Source organism: Sinohyriopsis cumingii, chromosome 2, assembly GCF_028554795.1.
Source record: "Sinohyriopsis cumingii isolate HCF-2022 chromosome 2, ASM2855479v2, whole genome shotgun sequence".
Lineage (NCBI taxonomy): Eukaryota > Metazoa > Mollusca > Bivalvia > Unionida > Unionidae > Sinohyriopsis > Sinohyriopsis cumingii.
In genome coordinates this window covers 170,493,558-170,520,250 of record NC_142962.1, presented here as the reverse complement: position 1 = coordinate 170,520,250, position 26,693 = coordinate 170,493,558, and the positions used below count along the sequence as shown (strand labels likewise).

At 35.8% G+C, this 26,693-nt stretch overlaps 1 protein-coding gene across 1 annotated transcript in view; it reads right to left on the bottom strand.

Annotated features, from left to right (window-relative positions):
• Positions 1–26,693, bottom strand: part of LOC149806285 (uncharacterized) — a 478,750-nt gene that overhangs the window by 82,821 nt on the left and 369,236 nt on the right. The window contains exons 45-49 of the mRNA XM_089935589.1: positions 22,356–22,520; positions 21,156–21,338; positions 19,865–20,026; positions 7,553–7,744; positions 2,457–2,724 (exon numbers count right to left, since the gene is read on the bottom strand). Of these exons, the coding sequence (XP_089791715.1) occupies positions 2,457–2,724; positions 7,553–7,744; positions 19,865–20,026; positions 21,156–21,338; positions 22,356–22,520 (970 nt within the window). The remainder of the gene's footprint in view (positions 1–2,456; positions 2,725–7,552; positions 7,745–19,864; positions 20,027–21,155; positions 21,339–22,355; positions 22,521–26,693) is intronic.

Sequence of the window (26,693 nt, the reverse complement as noted above, 5' to 3'; positions counted from 1 at the left end):
GTACAGTATTATCATTTGTCCAATAGTGGCAGAACTATGTTCCAGGTCACTTTCTGTTAAAAGTTAGTGAAAGTCTGAAAAGCATTTTTTTAAATATGGAGTTGTGTACATTTTTTAAATTCTTAATAATGGTGATCATAATCATTTGTATAATTATGAAAAGGCTTCAAGCTAAGACAGGTTTTAAAGACGCGATTAAAAGATATTCTATTTTTAGCAATAGCAGCCATCTTGTATATCTTGTATGGCAGATTGGCATCCCTTGTGGCAATGCATAACAGCCATACATGCCATGATGCTTTCTGTCAGATTTTTTCTAATTCTGCTTACCAGGTTTTTAGAAATCACTTTCATGATTTTCTATTTTTCACAATGGTGGCCATATGTTTATGGCTAAATAAGCATCACTGAATTAAAATTTGAAAGCTCTGTATGCCATGATGTTTTTTGTTAAATTTAGATGATTTCTGTTGAACATTTTTAATCAGAATTTAAATGTTCTCCAATTGTTAGTTAACAGTGGCAACATTTCTTGGTGAATTGGCATATCTGTATAAGGGCTGTTCCATTTAAACATACATGGTACCCAGGGAAAGCAGTTTTAAAAAAATTATATGCCATGGTACTTTGATTTCACAGAGGTCATAACAAAATGAAAAGAAAATTTTAAATTACATCTATGGGTGAGTAACCCACTATATAAGCACATTACCTGGGTCCCATGTATGTTTTAATAATAATAATAATAACTATAATAATAAAGACTTTTATTTAGAGAAGGTAACTCAGTTACAGAACTAATCTACCTTGAGGCCTTCTATCTGTTATGTACAATATTTACAGTATATACAACATGATGTGAAGAATCTGGCTTGACACTAAATAATTAAGTGATTTTACTAGAGAGGAATGTATGCTTTGATTTTCCTCAGTAGCCAAAGATAAGAATCAACATTTCTTAAAACATGTTTAATGCGACTAGACCAAGTATTAAAAGCTTGTTATCTATGAATAGACCAATAATTTTATTACGAGGGGTCATATTAAGCCTCACATTGTCAAAATGAACATGGAGTTTGTCATTAGATGCCCCAAGAGGTGCATATGGCAAAATCAGTGTTAAAGAAACGTAGACATTTTTGGATGAAACAAAACTAACAGTGTGATCCAGTACAATTCGGATTGAATGTTGCATGCTCTGATGTCACAATGAAAGCTATGCATATTGATAAACAAATTCATACAACATATATATGCATATTATAGAAAGTAAACATTTTCTATTACAGTATAAAAAACAATAAACACAAATATTTAGAATCTTGTCTTGCAACAAAGAGAGTTTAACCCTGAATTTATCTGTGCCAATAAATTCTCAGTCAACATTTATCAAACACCTTAATCTCCTTAAGAAGATCTGGTTAAAAATCCATCATTTAAAAAACATTTTCAAAAGGGTTGATTGAAATTTTGACAAAAGACCTTCAAATTTATATACTGTTATATATACAAAGACTGAATGTTCTGTAAAATCAACTTGTTTTCTTGTTAATTTGTTAAACCAGTCCCCAAACATGTACTAATACATGTGCTCGAATAGTTTTTTAATACATAATACAAGGAACCACAATTTCTCATTTCAGAGATTCAACAATTTGGACTACAAATTTGGATTAAAATGAATAGAAGTCTGTTTTCTAATCCAGGTTTCCTCTGAATATTCCCACCCCATTTTTCATATTTGGGACATTCAGGTTTGGGTTTGGGGTTGTTGCAATTGCATATAAAAAATTTGGAATTTGCTGCCGCGGTGCTGTAGAGACATATGGTAGTCGCTTACCAGTGGGCCTAGAAAATTTAAACTCATGTTATATCGACTTATAGCTGCATGAAATATATCCTGTCAATGCCAGGATGTTTTCTGTTAAATTTAGTAAATTTCTGTAATTTGCTTGATAAGGCATTTAAAGTTTTTCTATTTTTATTAATGGTGGCAACATCTGATATAAACGTGGAACACCTTCATGCCAAAAATGCTATCAATCAAATTTTGGTCAAAATCTTTTGAGCAATTTTTGAGATATTGCTTACAGATTTTTATATTTATTATGATGGTGGCCATATTAAAGGATTGTATAATTTTGCTCTTGACAAAATGTCCCTCTAGGCAAGCATCATCCTTGGTGCCAGACCCACCGCAAGTTAAAATAGATACAGCAAACCCTCAGAAATGTTTAATTACAATGTTGGCAGTGATGTTGGCAGTGATGATGGCAAAAAAGGGACTTATCTATGGAAATGAAAGTTTCCACATATTAAAAAATATTGGAAAATTTACCGTACAAAATGTTGTTAGTTAGAGGGGTGAAACAGGTCACAAACAGGAAGTATTTCAAGGAAAAAGACATCCGAGTTTATAAGATATATAGGTATTTGAAAGATATTAGGATGCTTACGAAACATTCTGGACTTGAATATCAAAAACTATGATACTCCTGTTAGCTTGGCGTTTTCTTCGGTTGCCTCCACATGAGGATAAAATGGACACAAGAATATTTGCACAATTGTTCTTGCATAAGCCTTGACCTTTCTTTCTGAACTGAGCATAGATGACCATCTCAATTTGGGTCCTTATTATACCTTTGTTGCTTACAGAACATTGTGTGTTGGAAGTGAAGGTCATAGTGAATGAAAATGATACAGACGATATATTAGGTTCCTTTTCTGAAAGAAAAAAAATTATAAAACTATATAAAAGTTCTTATATATAGTTTGAGGGAAACAAACATATGACTTATTCTAGGTTTTATCATGGATATAGTAGCTAATTATAAAATATTAAAGATCTTAAGAAATGAAGAGATGAATTAAACTCATTATAAACTTGTAATTATTATAAATTATTTTGGATCTTGGAATGGAATCTACCTTTATTGAAGATGATGAAAATGCACACTTAGAGAGCACAGAGAAAAGTCTAGATCTGGGACTACAAATTGTGGAAAACTAACACCATGCATTCTAGGTACAACACTGCATATGACCTGTCAAAAAGCTAAGACAGAAATTACTAAGGCAATTGCTAAATAAAAGCTCTGGGCATGGAGGCTAGGCCAAACAGCAAAGTTAGAAACTGGAAGACCCCCAGGTGACAAAGTCTGGAGGAAAGATAGGGATATAAAGGTACACATCCTGAAGACTGATGTACACTGCGCTATCGGCAGGACTAATGAGATTCCTGACTGACGCTGTGGTCTCCATTCTGAATGGTTCCTCCAGCAGAAATCTGTTTAGGGAGGAAAGGTCGATAATTAGATGAGACTTTCACCTTTTCTTGGGAACAAGGAAAATCTGGGAACACATGACTGGAGACTGGTCTTCTAACACCCTCTCTACTGCATCCTTCCAAAGGGAATGGACCTCTTGTTTTAACTGGACCATATTACCTGGCAGAAACAAATGTGGGACCTAACTAATGGAGGGAGTTCCAGGAACTGAAGCCAATAAGCATTTCTTGTGATAGAAAGGACCCAACCATCAAACTTTATACCTGACCAAGCCTGCAAAAAGAGGTTTAGTCTTGCACCAACAGGAACCAAAGGAAGAGGTATGGTGTGTAAGAAAGGATGCAAGTCCCTAGTGCAGTCCACCCTTGTCCTTAAGTAAATGGGGAAACCCCTGAAAACTTTTTCCCTGGGCCTTGTGACACTCCATTCAAAGGCACACCTGCCAAGGGGGGAGCTATGAAGTGGGGATGTTGCCTTGACTGGGGTTATGTGGCTTTAAAGAAATTAGCTAGTGGTTCTTGAGAATGGTTAGGATTCTGCTTCTTGACACAAGGGACCGGTGCTGAGTAATTCTTAAGCCCTGAGTAGTCACAGAGTCGATACGCCCTACAAAAAGAGTCTTAGTCCGCAGTGGTGAACCCTCAGAAGGTTCTTACTGTGCTCTAGAAGCATTAACCAACAGTCACAATGTTGAGGGAGGGACAGACCAGGCAAGAGGTGGTAAATCTCAAGGAATGCTTTATAAATTAACCAGGATTCTTTCTCATCTGCCTCCTTAACAGAAGGTTGAGAAATGATAGAGGATCCAAGAGGGGATGGGGTTTTAACCACCATGACCTACTCTGTGTGAAACTAGTTGGCTTCATTGATGACAAAAGGACATCTTTGTTGTGCACTCTCTCCTGGAAGGCAGGATTTGGTAGGAGGAGAAACGATCTGCAAACTTCTATCACAGAGTTAATACTCTGTTTAAAGCAGTGGCTTGGGTAATATTCCACTTGTCTAGAGCACACTGGGGAAGAAGGTCTATCCCCTCCCTCTTTTTAAAAAGAACCACCTCACACAATGAAGTAGGTTTATGGCCCACAGGCACCACCCCACTACCATGTAGCCCAGGCTCAAAAGTCCAAGACTGCATGTAGGTAAAGACCAATTGCTTCCCCACAGGGATTTAGATGAATATAGTAACAAGTGGAAGCCAACCTGATCCCCTACCCTAATCTGGCATATGTAAGTCAATTTTCAGTCTCCATGGGATGAAAATGTAGTGTGGATCGGGGGGTGGGACATGGCCTGACTCCCACTGCTCCAGACCATATGGGCTCGAAAGACCCGTGAATAGTGCCCACTACCTAGTGTCCTAAATATATTTTTGAAAATAAATGAATCTATTTAAGTAGCTACATTAGAGGTATTCTTCAAATATATCCACTGGCTTGAAAGATAGATAAGATATGTATCTTAATCATACAAAAAATTATCTTGCTAGGCCACATGGTCACACCACCCCAGCTATGAAGGCACAATCTGTGTTTTTTTCTCACGTTTGAGCCCCAGGGACAGCTTAACAATGAACTCTGCTCAGATAAGATTAATTTGGCACAATCCCTGTAGGTATAATTTTCAAATAAAATCTCATTTAGAGTTTTGATGGATGACCTGGTAGTTGTGGTATCTTAAAATCTGAAGAAAAAACAATCCATAATGAAGAAAACTTTACTTTATATATATATATATATATATATATATATATATATATATATATATATACACACACACACACGACCCATGGTCACAATATAAGGAAAGAAGAAGTGAAACCAACTAGTTTTGTAAAACTTAACAAATAATTACACTATCAAAGTTATAAATCAAAACGTGAGAGGAATTTATAGTATTATGAAGTGAATCCAAAATAATCCTGATACAGTTCCATGAAAATCCAAAAGAATGAAAAGTTCCGTATAAATTTCAAAACCAAAACTGTGTTGGTCAGCCAAGAATCATGACAATGTCAAGATGGTGTCATCCAGAACTCTGAATAATTGGCAACAGTTCCAGAATAATTTTATTGTTCAAATAATTCGCACTTTTCTACTTCCACTGAAGAGTCCAAATAAATGTTTTTCCTCTCAAATAATATCTAACTAGAACATAAAACATGTCTGCAGAGTAACAACAGGCACACAACAAATGAGGATGACTCCATAATAGGAATGACTCTGACTGCTCAGTTCCCTCCTTATATACACCTGCTATTACAACAATATTTCACAATATACCCATGTGACAGATCACACTATCAAATTATTTTGAAAACGGTCTATTGATGTGACCAATAAGACCATATTGGAAGTCTGACTGGCATTAATTTCAAATGGGAAGAACAATATATCACAAAAAGTCTTTGAGTGAAACCCATTGATACTATTACTATTAAGTCAGAAAAAGTAACAAAAACAAAATAAAAGATTTTAAAGAAACTACCATAGCCATGATATTTTCAGACCATTTTCATTTTAGAAGACTAGAAAACAAAACAAAAAGTCTTTTATTAAAAACTTCATGTCAGTATGACCATCTATTCACAAGAAATAGTCAATTTGTTTATAACATTGCCATTGTCGTGGTGATTTTGTATGTCATATTTATTTAGGACCAACTAGATATCATAATAAGTCTTTTAGTGAGACCCCCACGATGATATGACAATCATTTCAGTGGAAATAGTAACAACAAGCTTTACAAGATTATTCACTCGAGACCAACTGGACATCATAAGATTTCTTTGGGTGAAAACACCATGTCGACATGACAATCCATTCACATGAGAGAGGCAATAACAATATTTCAAGATTACTACACTGGCAGCAGTATTTGCTGTAACATCATTACCATTTAAAAGTAGGACCAACTAGACAGGATAAGAAGAGTTTGTACAAACACCCGATGTCAATACAACCATCCTTTCAGGACGACTAGTGATAAAGAGATTTTCATGACAACAACCATTGCAGACATACTGGATGTGCAAGATTACCATTTTATTTAGGACCAACTATGTATCATAAAAACATGAAGAACATGACCATCCATTCAGGAGGAGTAGTAATATGATTTTAAAGATGGCTGCCATGGAGGCCATACTAAATACTAGATTGCCATCATTTTCATGTTGGACGAACTAGATACTGCAAAACTCATGTAGCAAAACTGACTATTAATTCTGGATATTAAGTAAGAAGAACAAAATTTTCAAAATGGCCACTAGTGCCATAATATTGGAGGTTTGATTAGCACCATTTAGGAACCTTATCATTAATCATAGCTTCATGCGAAGAACTACTCTTTTTATGACTTCACTGCTTGCATCTTGATTTGGACCTGTGTTTTTATTTCAATGTTAGTACAGAACCAAATGCTTGTCTGTTCATCCTCAGTTTGTCAGCACCATTATGCAAGATTTACTGATGTTTCTTTTCCCCCACTGATTTCTGGAGCTTTCTCACTCTATACTCTTGATCATGATTGCTCTCGTTATTGTCATCAAACATGTGACCACTTGTTAACCTCTGATAGCAGCTGGTGGAAAGTTTTTATTGGTCCAAGTACCTGTGAGTGCTGGAGTTTAGTGAACAACTGCAAATTTACTGCTTTTGGATTAACTAATTAGCAATAATTGTGAGTTCTGTTACTGTTTGTGTAAGTGAAAATTCAGGGAATAAGTTTATGTCTGTCACTTTTACAAGATAAATGAGAATAATGAGGAAGGTTTATACTGAGGTTTTGTCCTGTTTGAAACTTTTATTTATAAAATAAATGGAAATAATTCAGTCCTAATTTGAATCAGAATATGGTCTGATAGGAGAAAAGTCAAACTTTTTACTGTCGCTGATTTACAATACCCATCTGCTAAGAGAGAGAATGAAAGACTCAATCTTCAATGCAGATCATGAGTAACAGAAGTAAGCAAACAGAAAGAAATGAGAATTACTAGAAGAAATGAATGGTCCCATTTCTGCAGATACAAAACTTTGTGGAAACTGAAAGATAAATAGGACTTCATGTAAAAGTACATCGGACAAAGATGGAATCAATCCATCACATATTACTGTAAATTACTCAAGATGCTGAAAAGAAACAAACAAGGAAACACTGAAAATGGTAGGGCTATATGCCATCCATCTAATGACTTTTTAGGAGCAAGCATTTTAAGAACAGAATTACATTTTAATAAAATCAGAAGACAGATATACTGAACTTACGATCTTTAGAAACAGGCAAACACTCTGATTGTGATTTTCCTCCTGTTCCAATTGTGGATGTCCCAGAGCCACACAGAATACACCCATCCTGTGTTTTGTTGAAGTTAGGGTCTGGTTCTCTGTACTGACCAATGGGACATGGTACACATATTCCATTACTGTAATACTGCCCACCATTAGTGCGACAATCACCTGCAAGAGATGCAAAACATGTAATGTTAGTAGGTTTTGAATTTACTCTCTTAAGTTTATTTGTTGTATGAAATAAGATTGAATATTTATTGCTAGTTCAACTAACATCATGTTGGGAAACCCAGCTTGTATATCATATGAATTCAAAGTCTTTTTAGCAATGTACAATCTGCATATCGCCTTTGCCACAGTACTGAAACTGCTCTTCTAAAAGTAGTTAATAACATTCTCTCTGCTTTGGATAGTGGAAAGATTACAGTCCTCACCCTCCTTGATTTGTCTGCAGCATTTGACACAATAGACCATGATATATTACTTCACCATCTCCAGCATGTATTTGGCATTCACGATACAGCCTTACTGTGGTTCAAGTCCTACTTGGCCAACAGGACACAAATTGTATCTGCAAATGGAATACACTCCAGCCCAGTTGATCTATGTTGTAGTGTTCCACAGCAGTCTGTTCTTGATCATCATCCAGTGTCTCACCACCTGTACGCTGATGACACCCAAATATACAAACCTAGCCAAACAACTTAAGTTGATGCTACCATCCAAGGTGTAGAGAGGTGCATTTCTGATGTGAAATCATGGATGACATGTAACAAGCTGCAGATGAATGATGATAAAACTGAGGCCATTCTGATCACAACACAAAGACTTTCTCATTCACATCCTTTACCTCAGACAATAAATATCAGCAACACCAACATTAAATTCACACAATCAGTACGAAACCTAGGTGTTGCTCTGGACAGTACTCTCACACTGCACCAACATGTCATGAACATATGCAAGGCTGCATATCTTGAGCTGAGACGCATCAGCTCCATTCACAAATATCTTTCAGTTGACGCCACTAAAACACTTGTGTGTTCATTAGTACTTTCAAGACTGGACTATTGTAACTCAATTCTGTCTGGTTCATCTCAATATCTGCTCCAGAAACTTCAAAACACAGCTGCTCGGATCATACTTAGAGTAACACGATCAGAGCACACCTCCCCACAGCTCTGTACCCTATACTGGCTATCCATTTGATCCAGAATCAAACACAAAATTTGTTCTCTGTGCTATGTTTCACTGTCGGACTCTAGTCCAACATACCTATCCTACCTCACCCATGTGTACACACCAGCAAGATACTTACGCTCCTCTTCTGACAATCGTATACTCATTATTCCCACTATGAAAACAAAGTCATATGGACAGCGTTCTTTTGCATACCAGGGCCCAGCAACATGGAATGAATTGCCCACTGAACTTAGACACAGTGATTCCATTCAAGAAGGCTCTAATAACTTATTTCGACTGCAAGAACAAACTTAAAGACTTAATGTTTCCAACCTGAAATATTCTCAGCATGTTTTTTATGTTTTCTAATTTCATGGTGTTTGTTTTTGTAATCATATCATTATATGTTTTTTTATCTTATAGGTGTTGTCTAATGTTGTAAAGCGCTTAGAGCTTCTAAAGATTAGGCGCTATACAAAGTCCTCATTATTATTAGAAGAAGAATCAGCAACAAGGGGTTGGAACTCCTCAAAATTATGATATGGAAAACTGGAACTTGTTTGTGTTCTCATCAAAATAAAGGTGTACAATGAATCTTGCAGAAATCCAACATTCGTTAGTGTAGTTATGCTGTGGTAAAAATATTTTTAAGTAAATTATGTTTCTCTGAGAATATTTATTGAATTACAGTAACATCCAGAATCCATTTCTTCTTTTGATGTAAAAACAGCTTTCTGTTAAGAGTCAACTTTTACATATTAGCTCCCCCTAATTGACTAGGTGGTGATCTGTAACCTGGATGTGGCAAGTTAAAATAGAGTCATCTGTGACAACGGATGCTTGTACTTATGATATGGCTTAACTGTAATATGATCCAGTAAGCATTTTCAGAGAAATATAATTTACTTAAATATTTTATTTCTCTATCAAAATACATAACCCGATCACACTAACATCAGGAAAATCAGTAAGAAGAGGAAATGCTCAACATTAGGGTTGAAAGGATACACCTCTGCCACATACTGATAAGATTCAAAATACACAGCCTACGATATAAAGTATTAAAACATATCAATTTGATAGTCTTTTCATCTTTAGAAGGTCGTCAAAAGTGGGGTGATGCCATTTTATACATGCAGACATTGGTTGCATTTCAAGTAAGCAGATTACGCAGACATAGACTGATATAAGCAACAATCATTTCTGCCAATGCAAAAGGAAATTGTAGACAACACCCACTGTCTAGAAATTAGCATGGTGACTATATCTCATGCAGTTTGGAATCTGACCCCTTGCTGATTCTGTGATATTTACTTTTTAATCTGTTGGCATATTGAGATACTGATTATATATATATATATATATATATATATATATATATATATATATATATACAGTGTGACACTGCTATAGCACACTCCATTATAACACGAATTCGGATAAAACATGGTCATTGTGTGGCTCCTAAAATTTCATATACATGTATTTTGCTTTTACACAGAAAAATAAAATCTTTCTTAAAAGTACGAAAAAAACGTAAAAAGTTTATCATTTTGGAGAAGAGATTGCATATGAAAAATGCAAGATGATGATGTCGTGGCTCATGAAATTTTATATGTATTTTTCTCGTATACAAAAAAGTAGTTTTTTCTTCTTAAAAGTACGAAAAATAACATGCAAAAATTTTTTTCTGGGATTGCACAAGCTTCGCCAATGTCGCAAGCTTAGATTTTTTTCCCCTTATTGGCGGCAAAATATACCATCTGGCGACTTATTTTTTATTTCCAAAATAGTTGGCTGTTTAAACTTGTATATACAACCACTGGTTTGGAGTGGAGAAATTCAGGGGCCCCATGAAAGGAAGCCACAAATTGGATATAAATTGCACTGAAATTTATGTATTGTTGCATGAACAAACTCTTTGTCCTTATTGACAAACCATCTAAACAGTGCATTGTTATATCATAATCCGCTTATCTTGACATCTAGCATGAGTACTGTATGTTGTGAGATATCCACTTTTTTGTTGTTGACATATCTGGTAATGGAGATCAACCGGACAAGGCATTATCTTGTAATCTACCTTTCGTCAGATGTTTGGTCGCTTGTTAGTAATTAATATATTTATATAGACTGACATTTGTATGTGGATGGTTAAGTAAAATTCCTCTTCTTTTCACTCAGTTAAATCCTTCAGAACACACATATTTTCTGTAATAATGCCTGTCATCAGACCAGAACACCTGCGTCTCTATTGTCTGATTACCCTTTGTTAAATTTCAGATGCACTTGAGGAAGGCAGCATGATGCTGCTACCACAAATGTAAAAAATAAATCTTTCTTATTGGTTTATTCAATAGGCAGGGAGGAACAGTACCTAGAATAGACCAAACGATGGCCAATTCCTTTTTAAAAAATGTACCCAGATAAAAGAGTTTGCTGAAATTTCAAAGGAAAATTACCTTTGAAGCACCGATTGTTATGAAAACATACTCAGCAAATGGAAAAAAAACCAGTCTCAATCATGCAATACAATTATTTGATGTTGCCGCCACAATAAGAAATGGGCATTTGTTTGGTTGTTCAAAGCGCTCTATTAGTGGTGACTTCAATAACGCATGCATCCTTCATGAAAGAAAGCCGGCTACAATCTTCAATAACAAAAACAAAGAACTTTTCTTCAAAGGAAGTCAGTACCAAACTTAAATAAAAGTAATGAAATCTTTGCATTTTCCAACATGACTGGAAGATGTTAACTGTGCAGTGAAAGTTTCTTTTTTGCAGGGAAAAAGTTTATGCTTATGAATGCTACTAACGGTGGCTTAAAATGCAAACTAACTTTTACTGACTTGGGACGTACTGAAAAGTAAATGTGCTGTCATTCGTTATGTGACTGTGCTATGTTTTTCCACTGAATTCAGACCAATATGACCTGTGACAAAATTACTGAATATTTTAAATCTCTGTGTGTGCATATTTTCGATGGAAACATTTGTATTGTGGATTCAATGTATATGATAAGATTCACAGGCGAGTACACAGTGTTAATACTCTATTCATGCTATAATTCAGTCATGTATATATAAACAGTATTCATGTATATGTACCAATTCATGGTTCTCTAGATAAAGTAAACTATTATATATGCCTTCTCTGTTTTCACTACAGGTGCATTTCTCATTTAATATGCATTTTTAAGATGGTAACTGTGCTGATGAAGCATGTATTTTACTGCCCGCATTTATTACCTACTGCCCCCTTGCAAATTGTTTTCAGCTAACTGACCTGGTTGCTTATAACACGGTTCAGTCTATATCATGGTCAGGTTCTATGGCTCCCAACTACCGTGTTATAGCAGGGTCACGCTGTATATATCCATACATACATGAGTATAAAAGGATGCATTATAAACTTACTACCCATGTATGTATTAAGAATTATATTACAGATCATTAGTAGCCACTTTCATGTAGTTTCTCTTTTCCTTTGCTTTTAAATTGTCCTAGTTTTGATGCGAGTACTTACGGTGTGTCAGGTAATAAATAAGTTACAGTTCAGACTGGTGGTTATTGTTTTGCTCTGGACTTGAAAATCAATTTGAATTAGGTGTGACATATTTTTCTGTGTGATGCACTGGAAGTACAGACATTTAATTAGATGCAGGTAGACAAGATGCAAAACACCAGTGAAACTTCACACAGTATGCTAATTTAATAATTAGAAAAGTACATAAATCATATGTGGGTTACAAATCTGGAAAGTCTTCTTTAGTCTGATATGTGTTATCAGTGGCTGAGCATGCAGATGGGATATGAGATTCGAAACAGGCATGCCACTTTGCGTTTGTTAATTTGTCATAATCCTGCTATGGCTGTCTCAAATGAATTCTCAATTTAAAGAATGAAAAGGCAAACAACTAATAATTATTCACAACTGTTGAAAATTAAAGTATCTTACATCTGGTGAGCATCATTTTGTTTTGATTCTTCACATTTTGGATCAATATGGGTATCAATGTGGGAAAAGGATTGATATAACGACTAATCATTTCAGCCCTACTGAGCATCCAAACCAGTACCTCGATCATCCTATAGGAGCATAATGATTGATCTACAAGAAGGATGAAAATCTTATAATGCTAGTTTTCACAACCAAAATTATGTGATCATGCATGTGTGAGGAAGGACCCAGTGGATTTTTGCACTCTGCAATTGTTTTACAATCAAGTTTCCTGAGTGAATCCAGCAAAAGTTGACTGGTCATACCTGGGAATGCAGTTGTGCTATTATTTGTGGAGCCTGATTACTGTCTTGGCAGAAATCTTTTCTTTGTGAGCTCATGTCACTCAAGTAGAAACTAAGAAAGACACTGGGCATGCCAGCCAATTGACTCTACTATACCTCAATTGAGATATAAGTTAAAAGGCCACGATCATTAAAATTTGCTCATATTTTATAAGCTGAAGTCTTCATAAATCATACCTGATCCTGTGAGAGATTAGAATATCCAGATTTAATAACCCCCTTTAACCAGGCAGTCAGCACTTGTGGGGTTAGATCTTGCTTTCCTGCCTTGAGTGCTAGGAAAATGCCTCTGGTATCTGGCCTTGGTGCTGTCTGTGCATTTCAGGTAGAACCTGAGAGTACGTACTGGGTCCTCTGCCTCCTTCCAAGCATCAATTAAGAGGGTTCTATTGCTATTATTTGGTTGCCAGTCAGTGGCAGCCTGATCTTCACAATGACACTAGGCTGCATCATTAGAGGAACTGGACATTTGAGACAAAACTATCAGTAGATTAAATCCACAGACAGGGCATGCAGCTGGCTCACCACGGAGGCAAAAAATTAAGGCTCTCATGAAGAAGTCTTATATGAGGCCCAGAAGAGGTCCCACTTTGGAAGCAAGGTAATCAACCATACTCTGGATAATATGTTAAAATTGGTCAACAAGATGGAAAGGTCCTTGTTGTGGGCTATCTTCTATGATGTCTCAAAGTATCAGAAATCATGGAACATTATCCCTCATTGTTATAGGTGACAACTTCTTTTCTTTAAACAGAAAGAGAAAGAAGTTAGTCAGATGGGGAATGGAAGTATATATCCAGATGGGCAAGGGAAACTGATGGTGGTGTGATATAGCTACATTGTGAATGGAAACTGATGGTGGTGTGATGTAGCTACATTGTGAATGGAAACTGATGGTGGTATGATGTAGCTAGATGGGGTATGGAAACTGATTGTGGTGTGATGTAGCCACATGGGGAATGGAAGCTGATAGTAGGGTCTCATAGCAATTTGGGGAGTGGAAGCTGATAGTATGGTCACATAGGAAGTTGGGGAGTGGAAGCTGCTGGTGTGACATAGCTAGACGGGGAAAGGATGCTGATAATAGTGAGTCACCATTCATGTGACAACAGTCACTGAAACCTCACCATTTACTCAAACATATTTAACAATGGAGAGCCACCTGTCATCATTCTCTCCTCAAATGAAGCACTGAACTTCTTACCATGCAAGAGCCATGTGTAAAGGAGTTTCTCTGGATGAATGCTGGTGACCTTGGCTGTTTTGTCAGCATCATCAATGCTATTAGTACATGCATCCTGACTGTTGATCCAGGATTAGTCCCATCTGTAAGGGCAATCTGAACTATCTTGCAGTTGGTATCCATCATTTTCTGACTGAAAGGTCATCAACAGTATATGCATTTGGGTCCAGAAATGGGGAGACAAAGGTGGCAAGTTTGTTGTTACAACTTGGAGGAAGATTGATGGATGAAGAGACCATTCTCCTTAATCATGCAATGGCCAAGACATTCAACCTGCCCTGAATGTGTAAGACATGCACTTTTCTCATATTTTGAATACCAACGATGTTAATATCATAATGCAAAGGTCCAGTGACTTTGTTCCCCATTGTTGTGGATGTGTCACTATGGCCAAGTTGTATAAAGTTCACAAATGCAATTCTGCCAGGCATGGGAAGTGTCAACAAAAGCTTTCATTTCCCAAAGATTAGGTTTTCCAATTGAGAGAGAAAGTGTTTGATTCCACTGAGATCAATATCTGGTGATATAGAGGATCCAATATTAGGTGCCACTGAGATAGGAGAGCCATATAGTAAAGACACATGTAAATGAAGCCAAGGTAAGGTTTGCATTGAACAATCCATGTAACCGAAGAAACTCCATCGCCGTAATAAACTTTTTGGAAGATGTCTTCTCTAATGTTTGAATGACACTGTCCATGCATTTCAAAGGAAGATAAACCAGCTGATACAAGTTAGAAACTTCATGCCTAGATGATCAAAATGTTGCGAAGGAAGAAACTTCTCCACACTGAGTCAACCCTAAGCTGCCAAAATAGGGCAAAGAATTGTGTTCATGTCATGAATCCAAACTGAACTTACTGATAGTTCTGTAGAACATTGCCCAGGATGCAGTTATCCTTGTGTGAAGCATAGATATGGGAGACAACAACATATACATGTAATTCATGATCTTGTTGTAAAATGCAAATGAAACAATTGTAACAACAACAACATAATAATAATACTAATAATAATAGCAACAATAACAAAAATGATATTTGGTACAAGGTACTGATTTAAAAAAAACATTAATTTTAGCAGGTTTTTTAACTATCTCAACAAAACTGATTTTCTAGAAAAGTTTCCATTTCTATTATGTTTCCACCTTGATGGGGTTGCATGGAGTCTCTAACACAAAGGGAAATGATGAATGTCTATTATGGTGGCCATATTGGGAGGTATTATCAGAAATACTTATTGCAAAAAGTGTTTTAGTAAATAATTCACACTGATATGAAGAGACAAGATTCTGATGATAGTCTCAGAGGAAACTACTGTCAGATTAACATTGTTTTCATTTTTTAACAAACATCAGAAATATTTCAGTACAAACCATTATACTGACAAATTATCCACTTAGGAGCAACAATAACTCGATTTTCAAAATGGCCTCTACTGCAGACATTTGGAGGTGAGATTGGCACCATTGTTGAAAAGGTAATCTACACATAGGTGTGTTCCAGTGAAAACCTCATTGTAATAAAACTACATTTTCAGAAGGAGTAGTCATACAAAGATTTCCATGCTGATTGGCACCATTTTAATTAAGACCAATTATTAGTCAGTCACTCAAAATGCATACCTCATGTAGCTCTATGCTGGAGAAGTAGCAATAACAAGATTTTCATGATAGCCAGTGGAGGTCAGATTAGCACTTATCATTTACAACCACTGACGTAAATGTATTTGTGTGAAAGCCCATATTGACATGACTAACACCATGGTTGCCGTACTAGAGATCAAGTTGGCATCATTTTCATTACAGTGATCCATATATTGTTAAGAATTCATTTACAGAGAATGCTGTATCTATATGGTCATGTGTGTGTGTGTGTGTGATTTGGTTTTTAACGCAGCTTTTACAATTTTTCAGTCATATTGCTACGATCTGCAGTGTGACAGTTTATAGTGATGTCTAGCTCTGTGGCATCATGCTTCAGATATGTAGCATGATGTCCCACCCAGTCACATTATCCTGTCACCAGGCCAACCAGTTCTAGCACTAACCTCTTAATGCTGAGTGCCAAGCAAAGCAGCTGTTAGCACCATTTTTAGAAATCTTTGGTATGACTTGGCTGGGGTTCGAACCTGTGACCCCCTGCATCCGAGGCAGACACTTTAACCACTTAGGTCACTAGATTGGTCATATGGCCATTTGTTAATGAGACATTAACAAAGATTTTCTAGGTGGCTATCCTGTCCATCAGATAGGTACCATGTTTATTTAGGCTCATCTAGCTACCAGTATTTCTTTTAGTGAAAACCCCATTTCTGAATGTAACCATCAGTTTACTACAATCTTTATTTTTGGAACAGCTAAACATGATACGCATAAACCCTACATTGTTACATTGTGAACTTTAACAATAACAAGATTTTGAATGCAGCATCAATGGCCTTGAATGAGGTAAAATTGGTACTTTTTTCATTTAAGACTAATGTTTTTTTAGTGAAAATCCTGTCTTGATATTATCGCACATTCAGGAGGATAAGATGTCAGATCAGTTCTAGTTTCATTTAGGACCATGTACATATCATCTGATACAATCGTTTGTTCTGGAGGAGTAGCGATAACAACCACCATGGAGACCATACTGGATGTTTGAGAGGCATAATCTTCATTTAGGATCCCTTTGATCTTGATGTGAAACTGCCTGGTTTCAAAACTTTCCTCAAGGTAAATTTAGATGTGTGGCAATAATAAACAACTGCTGAAAGATGATAGTTCATCACATCTCTTCTGCTCCTAAAGACGTGTCTCTTCTGGTCTCTCACCAACGGAGTTAAAAGTCAATAGCCCGTCATTCTGTAAATCAGACATCTTCGGTAATAACAACTGTATTTTCCATGTTGAAATTTATTTTAATCTGAATGGCATTAAATACCGTTGGTTAGCCACCTATCTGGTTTATTGTTTCATTTTAGTGGGTTGATTTAATGTAGCTTACTTGGTGTAAGTTCATGGGTTTATTTGTATCCCCATCATTCTCTGTCTGACAACAAATCTAGAACAGCAATAGCAGGGGGGTCTGAAAAAAACTGACTGACGTGTTTATTTTTGTCTTCTTACATAGCAATAAAAATATGATACTGAAACTTATTCATATGCCATGGAAGAATGACAAGTTGATAAACACACATTATTGGTATATTTCATTCTTTTAGACCAAAACTGTTATTTTTAATATAATATATAACTGGTAACATATAATCCAACTAGGAAATATATATATATATATATATATATATATATATATATATATATATATATATATATATATATATATAGATATATATACAGTGGAACCCCGCTATAACGCGCCCCGCCATAACGCGAATTCGGATATAACGCGGTCGTAGCATGGCTCCCGAAATTTCGTATATTCATTCACACATGGAGAAAAAAATTTGGAGAAAAGTAAAAAAAAAAACAAAACAAGAAATTAACTTCATTTTGGGCATGAGATTAGTTGTGACTTTTAAAATAATATGATCGTGGTATGGTTCCTGAAATTTGAAATTCATTTACGTGTATTTTTATCGGACCGTGAAAATATTTGTTTAACGTACGAGAAATAGTGTGTAAAACGTTTATTATAATTTGGTGGAAGAATTCGCGTATGACTTTTAATAATAAACGATCGGAACTTAACAATTTATCCAGGTTCTTTAAGTGATTTTGGAGAAGTGATCCTGTATGAATTCTAAAATAATACGATATATATAACGTACGAGAAATAGTGTGTACAACGCTTGGCTTCTGAAATTTATCAATTTGAACAGGTTGTGGTGAAGCTCCGTATTCTACTCTAGAAGAGAAAACTGGTTTAATTAGGTTTTTGAATTGTTAAGCCGAAGTAAACATTATCGAAGTGTTACTTATTACGGATCCATGAGTAAAGCCAGTAAATCGTCTTTGTGATTGTCTTCCATGAAATCTGTATACAGTCGTTGCTCAAACAATAGCCGACATGGGCTTCTTATTTAACTGCAATCACAGCCAAGCAGCAGACAAAGCTGTGGTTGATACAAGAGTCGCACAATTTAATAAACATCAAAGGATGAAAGCCGCCAACATGTATGCTGTGCTTGGCGGTGTGATCAAACAACAAACAGTTGAAAGTAAATAATATCCACTTTATTATCTGTGAATTAAAAGGGTATGAAATTGTACATCCGTTCAGCTTAATTTTGTTTTATATAAAAAGTGATTCGTAACCATTGCAGGCCTTCATTACTTAGTTATCGAGCTTTATCTGTGTACGTTGTTTGCTTATATAAAAAAATATTTTACTGTTATGGAAAAGCAAGTTCAAAAACGCAAGTCATTTTCTGCTAAAGAGAAACTGTATGCCCTAGATCAACTAAAGAAGGGCAAACAACAAACTCAGCTTGCCAGAGATCTAGGAATCAGCGAGTCCACTTTGCGAGGGTGGAAAACAGATGAAGGAAAGCTCCGTAGTCTACCCAACATTCTTGAAGAGGAAACTGGTTTACAGCGTAAAAGGGTTAAGTTAGCTAATGACAATGTCCTAGATTCAGCTTTGTACCAATGGTTTGTACAAGCTCGCTCAGAAGGTGTTCCAATTTCTGGCCCAATTCTGAAAGCCCAAGCAGAGAAATTTGATCGCCGTATCAATGGAGATGATTCCAAATTTAAGGCGAGTAAGTTCGCGGCAAAGAAGCAAACGTCATTGGATATATTTTTCAAGAAATGATGAAATTTAAATTTGGAACCACACTGACTTTGCACTTTGCGCAACGACTAATTTAGCAGTTTTCACATGTTTCTTTTGATGTTCACAAAATCTGAAATAAAAGTTATTTGCACGCTGAAATCATGCGTTGATTGTTAATTATTCTTGCAGTTGTCGCATATGATAAAATTTTAGCGGTATGAAATTTGTACAGACACCGTATGTAGACCCGGGAATAGCTGCATGCAATGACCGTACGATATCAGACGGCAAGTAAATGGTTTCAATATTTTGTTCATCCTATATTTTACACGACGAATTCAGACTATTACAAAATTATTGAATATTTTAAATCTGTACGATTTTCAATTAAATTACATCCATTATGGATGAACTGCATGCCACGACGGCACGGTAGCATACGGTGTTGATACACTTTTCATGATATAGCGATAGTCTGGTATTATCGGTCAATCTGTCAATCTGTATTATCGTTCAAACAAATAAAAATTAGTAAATGTTTTTAATGCACAGTAATAACCTATAAATATATTAGCCATATATTAGCCATCGATTATTTTGAATATATCTTAATTAATGCATTCCAGTTAATATTCATCTGATGATAAGCCGACTTTTGATCATTGTACATGTATACACGTATATGTTCTCGGAAAAAAAGTTAAATATTGTGAAACCCCGCATTAACGCGACCCCGCTTTTAACGCGATCCGATTTTATGGACCCCGATCATCGCGTTATAGCGGGGTTCCACTGTATATGTACACTCACGCACATAAACACAGAGGATTTGTACATACGAATGCAGCTGGTGTTGGAGGTACTGCCAAGTTCTGATGTAGTGTAATTATTAGCACATGATAAGCACTTGGTCTGGTCACTAGCAAACTGATACTGTCCTATGGGGCAGAGATGGCAACTGGAATGTCCCTCGGGTCGATACGATCCTGGCTTGCAAATAACTGGGAAGAAAAATCATCGACAATGAGATATACTCTATTTGTGATTATTGTAAAACTTTGTATGTTATCTACTCTACAACAATCTAAATGCTGTTGATGCTTAGTCCTTCATCTCTCCAGACTAATTCACTGGCTAGGAACTCACTGAACTGGTTCACTGTGAGACAGCCAAAACCTGTGCCCCACCCTCCACTCCCCGCATCTTCGTGAAAGATTGAATAAAGGAAAACAGCATTCAGATCGTCTGCTAACAATACTAAATGTGTATCTAGGACCATATTCTAATGAAAGAATCTGGTGAAAGTCTTCTCTGATAAGTTAGCATAATTTAATACTGTTGATAGCCCAAAGCTTTTGTGACTTGGCAGTTAAATAAAATGTGATCTTGCCATAGTATGCTCTGCTATAACACAAGTTCGGATATAGCATGATCGTGGTGTGGCTCCCATAATTTCATATACATATATTTTTCTTGTACATGAAAAAAAAACTTTCTTCTTAAAAGTATAGAAAAATAATGTGTAAGACATTTATCATTTTGGGGAAGAGATCGTGTATGAATTAAAGTATAAGACAATTGGGGTGTGGCTCCATAAATTTCATATACTTAGTATCAAATCTGGTTTGTACTTCAGTGAGTCTTTTGTACCATAAGGAACCCCATGAGATAATGAATACGTTATGTGACTGGTTGGACTATTATTTAAGTACTTCAAAAGGACCTGAGTGGGAACAAAATTCACCATATTACACAAGGTAACTTGATGTGATGGATGAACATGGGTAACACAGTGAGGTGGCAAAAGTCTTGATAGATGTATATTGGTAAAACAGTGAGGGGGGCACATCATGATAGATGCACATGGGTAACACAATCAAGTGGCTTGTTATGACAGCTGCACATTGGTAACACAGTTAGGTGGCATGACATGACACTTGTACATTGGTATCACAATGAGGTGGCATAACATGACACTTGTACATTGGTATCACAATGAGGTGGCATGTCATAACAGGTGCTCACTAGTAAGACTGCATAGCCACAGCATAGATCTGGCAGTGTGTACAAATCACACTCTGAAAAGAGAATTACTACACTGTATCACTTTCTATTAAGATGAGACCTTACCCAGGTTACAATCATCCAAACGTGAGGAACCAGCTGACAAAGTTGTATTACCAGAAGGACACTGGTCACATGGTATGATTTGTCCATTCTGTGCATTTCCATCTACTGCTTTGTAGAACCCACGTGGGCATGGGTCACACTTTCTAGTCATAATATTGTACTGCTGTCCTGCTACACATAAAACTACATAAGAAAAACAGGAATTAAACTGGAAAATTATTCACCAGGCATGCCATGAACTTCAACTGTCAGAAGAATAAACTCTTTATTTGGAATACAAAAGTGTTCTCACAGGCTCAATTGAAATAAATAAGAGTATTAGTTTCTTGAATGATCCTTATTTGATTTGAATAATTGGTTCCAATGCAGAAAACACACAAGGTATAGCTCTTAGCTTTAACAGGAATAAGTTAGCAATATGAAATAAATGAGTATGAGTCGAGATCAACTACAAATTGCATAGACCTAGATATGCCATCGCATAATATGCAGGTAGATCTAGGTCTGTGCAGTTTGTTATGAGTAATCAGTAGAACAAACAACAGAGACCCTAATCTGCAGGCACACTATGCTATAGCAGATCAGGATCTTTTTTGTTTTGCAGTTTTACCTCAACTTATAAGCATGTATATATGGTAAGTCATTATAACACTGGATATGACTACTTAATTAAAGACATGTACACCTACTTTGATCAGCATTCATTATAGTACTATGATCATAACATGTTAAATCATTGTTTTACATGTTGTACTTATTGATAACAGTTGAGTGACTGTTTCTATGGTTTCTAAATGCAGATCTTTGATGATATAAATTAAAAGTAAAATTCAAAACACAATCATGTACATGTAGTTTGAAAACTGGCCTCATCAATGTAAAAAAAGTGGATCGCATCTCCTAATCCTAATGCTGGTGGTTAATGGTGCATAACAGCTTTTGGAATTTTTCAAATACAAATACAAAGTTGTGGCTGCAACTATTACTTAGAGATCAGAGTACATTTATTACAACACTATAGATAGAGGATTTGATTAGTGACTGTACAAAGACTTCTAATACAGTTTGCTAAAAAAAATGCCCATGTCATTGATGTGATAATATCTAAAGTGGGTGTCAATGTGATGTTTGTACAGATTCTTGGCAGAACATTTTCTCTGGTATCCACAAGATTCTAAATGAAAGGAGTGGTATACTTACTAACACAGTCCGTGGGGTCATCTGAACCGACATCCAGTGTAATGTTCCCATCTACACAGTTTTTACAAGTTGTTTGCCCTTTTTCATCTTGGTATGTACCGAGAGGACAATTTTCACAGTCACTTTTCTTGCTAGAGTTACGGTATTGTCCAACACCACACACCACTGTAATAAATAGTTAAAAAGTTCCAAAGTAATGACATTTGTCATAGAAAATGACTTAAAAAACTTTAAAAAAAGTAACTAGAATTGATACAACTAATTCTCACAAATCTGTTTATACTACTACTTCAGGGAAGTGGATACATCATGGCAAAGTGGTTGGTACAAATGACACATGCAAACCCGAAGAGATCTATGAACATAAATTTTCCTAATATAAGTGGCAAAACAGTGTAATCTGAACATAAAAAAGTGTAATCTATATATTACTCGAACTAACTTTAACTAGTCTACATGTCTAACTTTTGCTGAATGATTGCAAAGTCCCAAAATTCTGCAATTTGCAGAACAAGTGCTCATTCTGTATGATATTCTTCTTCACAAATTTACAAAGCAGTATTGATTTGTCAATTTTCAGATTGGACATGTTCTGAACTTTGAAAAACTCCATCACTCTAAGAATTTTCATACACGAGTCAAACTCAAAAGCCCATTTTGAGTAATATCTGGCACATTTTCTTTAAATGTACAGACTGGCCCACTAACTAACTTGATTATCAATATAATAAATCTGCAAGACAAAGTTTCAAATTAAAGAAACCCATCTGTTTTCTAGTAAATGGGCAATATGCAGTTGCTATAAATAGAAAATTAGGAAAGTACATTTAAAGAGATGATAACATAAATGAAAAAACAACTTTTTAATGCTTTATTGTTATTTTATTTTTTAAAGTACCAGAAAAGCGTAATCCAAATATAGGTGACTGTTAAGATGTAATAAAATGAAAATAAGCATAATGATTATGCCAAAAGCATAATGGTTGGCATGTATGCAACTGAAGGGGTGCAGTCTGGAATCCTACCATCAGTTTATTTTGGTTACTGTGGTGCATTTCAGTGTAAGACCCTTTATTCCAAATGCCTTGGCTGGTGGTGCACAACTCAAACATCTGCATAGGCCAGAACTGACCTTGACTGGAACTAAATGGGTCACACTGCTTCTACAACAAAAGTATAAATAAACATTCACAAAGAAAGGCCACAGGCTACATGTTGCCTGTTGTACACTCCTGGCAGTGGCTCTGCATATTCTTCAAAACCAAATCAAGGGGGCCCCAGGTAGCAGAGTAGCCTGAAGTGCTCACCTTTATCAATCAATGCCATCTCACCTCTGTCTGCATAGGTTCGAGTCCCAAGTTCAGCCAATATGGGTATGTGAGAAAGATTACCAGTAGCTTCCTGTGGGTCAGTGGTTCTTACCAGGGTTTTCCTGGGTTCTTCCTCCACCAGTTATACTGGCTGCCATGTACAGCCTAAGATATGCTGGAAAAATGGCGCTAAGCCCCAAATAAACTGTTTTCAGAGATATTCTTATTTATATCAACTTTGGAAAAATGAAAGAAAATTTCTGTCATTATGCCTGACATAACTTACAGGTGCACTCCTTATGCAGAATGTTGCACACATATTCTGAACATATTAAAAGCACAAAGACAAAGGTCAGAATATTTTAGGTCAAGATTGCCAGGTACACGCAATGCTAGAAGTATTGCAAATGACCCAGCCAAGTAAACACATCCACAAACAGCTTCAATCTGTGCAGAGATACATTTTGATTTAAAAGCGACATTTTATTCTTTAATCCATGATCATTAAACATTTTTATGGCATGAATCACTTTAGATATTTTTATGGCATGGATCACATTATACATTTTTATGGCATGGATCACATTACACCTTTCTATGGCATGGATCACTTGAGACACGACATGGATCACATTAGACTTTTGTATGGCATGGATCACATTAGACCTTTGTATGGTATGGATCACATTAGACCTTCTTTTGGCATGGATCATTTGAGACATATGGCATGGATCACTTCAGACATATGGCATGGATCACATTAGACTTTGTATGGTATGGGTCACATTAGACATTAAATAGCATGGATAACTTCAAACATATGGCATGGATCACATTAGACCTTTTCATGACATGGTTCACTTTAGACATTATATGACATGGATCACATCAGAATTTATGGCAAGGATCACTTAAGACATTTTTATGGCATGGATCACTTTTGACATTATAAATCCCGTACAGAAAAATCTCACCAATTCACATGAGCTGCTCATAAGCTGCGCATGAGAACCTTGTTAGAAATGTATGCAAATTGGGTAGATTTTGCAGGCTGATGTGTGCAGTTTGTTAGATCTTGTGAGTCAAGGAAAAACTAACCTGATTCTCACGTGAGCAGATTTTGCTCACGTGAGAATCTAACTTTTCACATGGGAAAGTAGAACTTATAAAACATTCTTTTCCATTACATATAACCATGTTTGAAAATAAGGCAGAGTTCTAATTTCTCACGTGAGTTATCACGTGAGAAACTTGGACTTGATTCTGAATAAATACTTATTTGAAATTTATTCAAAGTTGGATTTTCTCATGCGAGTTATCACATGAGCAATTTGGACTTAAATATTTTGTGTAACTGTTGAATGTCAAGCATCCCCATTATTGTCAAATAGACATTATTTCTTATTTTGCACTTGCTGTTGCTTTGTTTTTTTTTTTTTTTAAATTTTAAAACATCTGTCCATTAATTTTCTCACAGTGAGTTTTAGTCTTACCTTGACCCAACAGTCTCCTTGTATTTGAACATACTAACGTTAATTTCACTGTTCATAAAACAAAACAATCCATCATTAAGGTCTCGTATAACCAGACTACCCATTAAACTTTAACAGCTGTCAAAGAATAGAGTTAATAACTTGCATACTGATTGTGGTTGATGTTTAATAAAGTAATCCATAAAAAGGTAAATGTTTCTCTTCCCAAAATATGCAGTTTACAAATATAAAAAGGAAATAAAACTATTGCCCTAAAATTAATGTTATGTACATAAACATATGATGCAACCCCTTTATTCACAAACTTCTCAAACCCAACTATAAAATTGTAAAACAAATACATAGCCACATATCTGGAGAAAAAAAAATAAACACTGATTCACAGTCCTTTTGGCCTAATAAACTCTCAAGTCATTTTCCAGAATATTTGGAGAATTACATAAACCACGTCGTTTTCTTCCATGCCTAACGTTCGCACAAAAGTCAATACAATCTTATACTTACTGAATTGTGTAATTCGGTTTAGGGGTCATCCATTTAGTACGTATGCAAAAATTTGGCAAAGCTTGACTCCCCCCCCGTACGCATGCGTACTTTTTTACACCCCCCCATCTGCGTACGTATGCTTGACGCCCCCTCCCCTAATTCTATTGAACGGCCTATATTTAGTCCACGCAGAAACCATAAAGGATTAATAATATTAACGTGTTTAATAAAACATTGTCCACCGACGTTGAATGTCTGGCATCAAAGAAATAAGCTGCGTAACATTAAACTGTCTAGTGTCCGCTAAAATTCAAACATTGACTGAACAGTCGAACAGGTTCCGTATTTCACCCCCACCCCGTTTCCTGTGCATATGTACATTATCAGTTAAAAAATATTTTAAAAAAACATATGCTATCATATGCATTTGGGTCCCCCCTCCATGTGTACATGCTAAATGGCTGGACCTTTATTACTGGCAACAATGTTCTCCGTTAGTCTTTTTTTTTTAGTGACATTATTGTATGGAAATGCGAATCCAGCTTCTCTATTAGCTGTCAGTGGATTCTCTAATGCTGGTACTAAATTGTCATTGCTATTGAACGATATGTACTGTACACAAAATTTAATATATCGGTAAGAAACTGCCTAAATCCAGTCATGTTTGGTTGTGTAGCTGTTTCGCACTGGTTTGCACGTATATATTCTTGGCAATGGAAAATCTTGCTTATTTGCAGCCTTTTAAATGTTCTGATCGTGTCATTTCAAAGTTTATAAGAGAAGTTTCCTATTTAAATAATCACAAAACAAATCACTGACGTTTCCATTAACTTTTCTGTAACCCAGGTTATCAGAGTACACAGTGGAAGAATCGGCTTCTTAGAACCATTAGAGTATCCTATGGGGCATGGCTCGGCACAAGCTACTGCAAAAACCTCAAAATTAACTAAGTCTTTATTAATTAACTTATTAATTATATGAATTCACATATAGCTCAGTTTTTATGAAACATCAGATAATAAAATATCATTTATTTGATATATAAAATA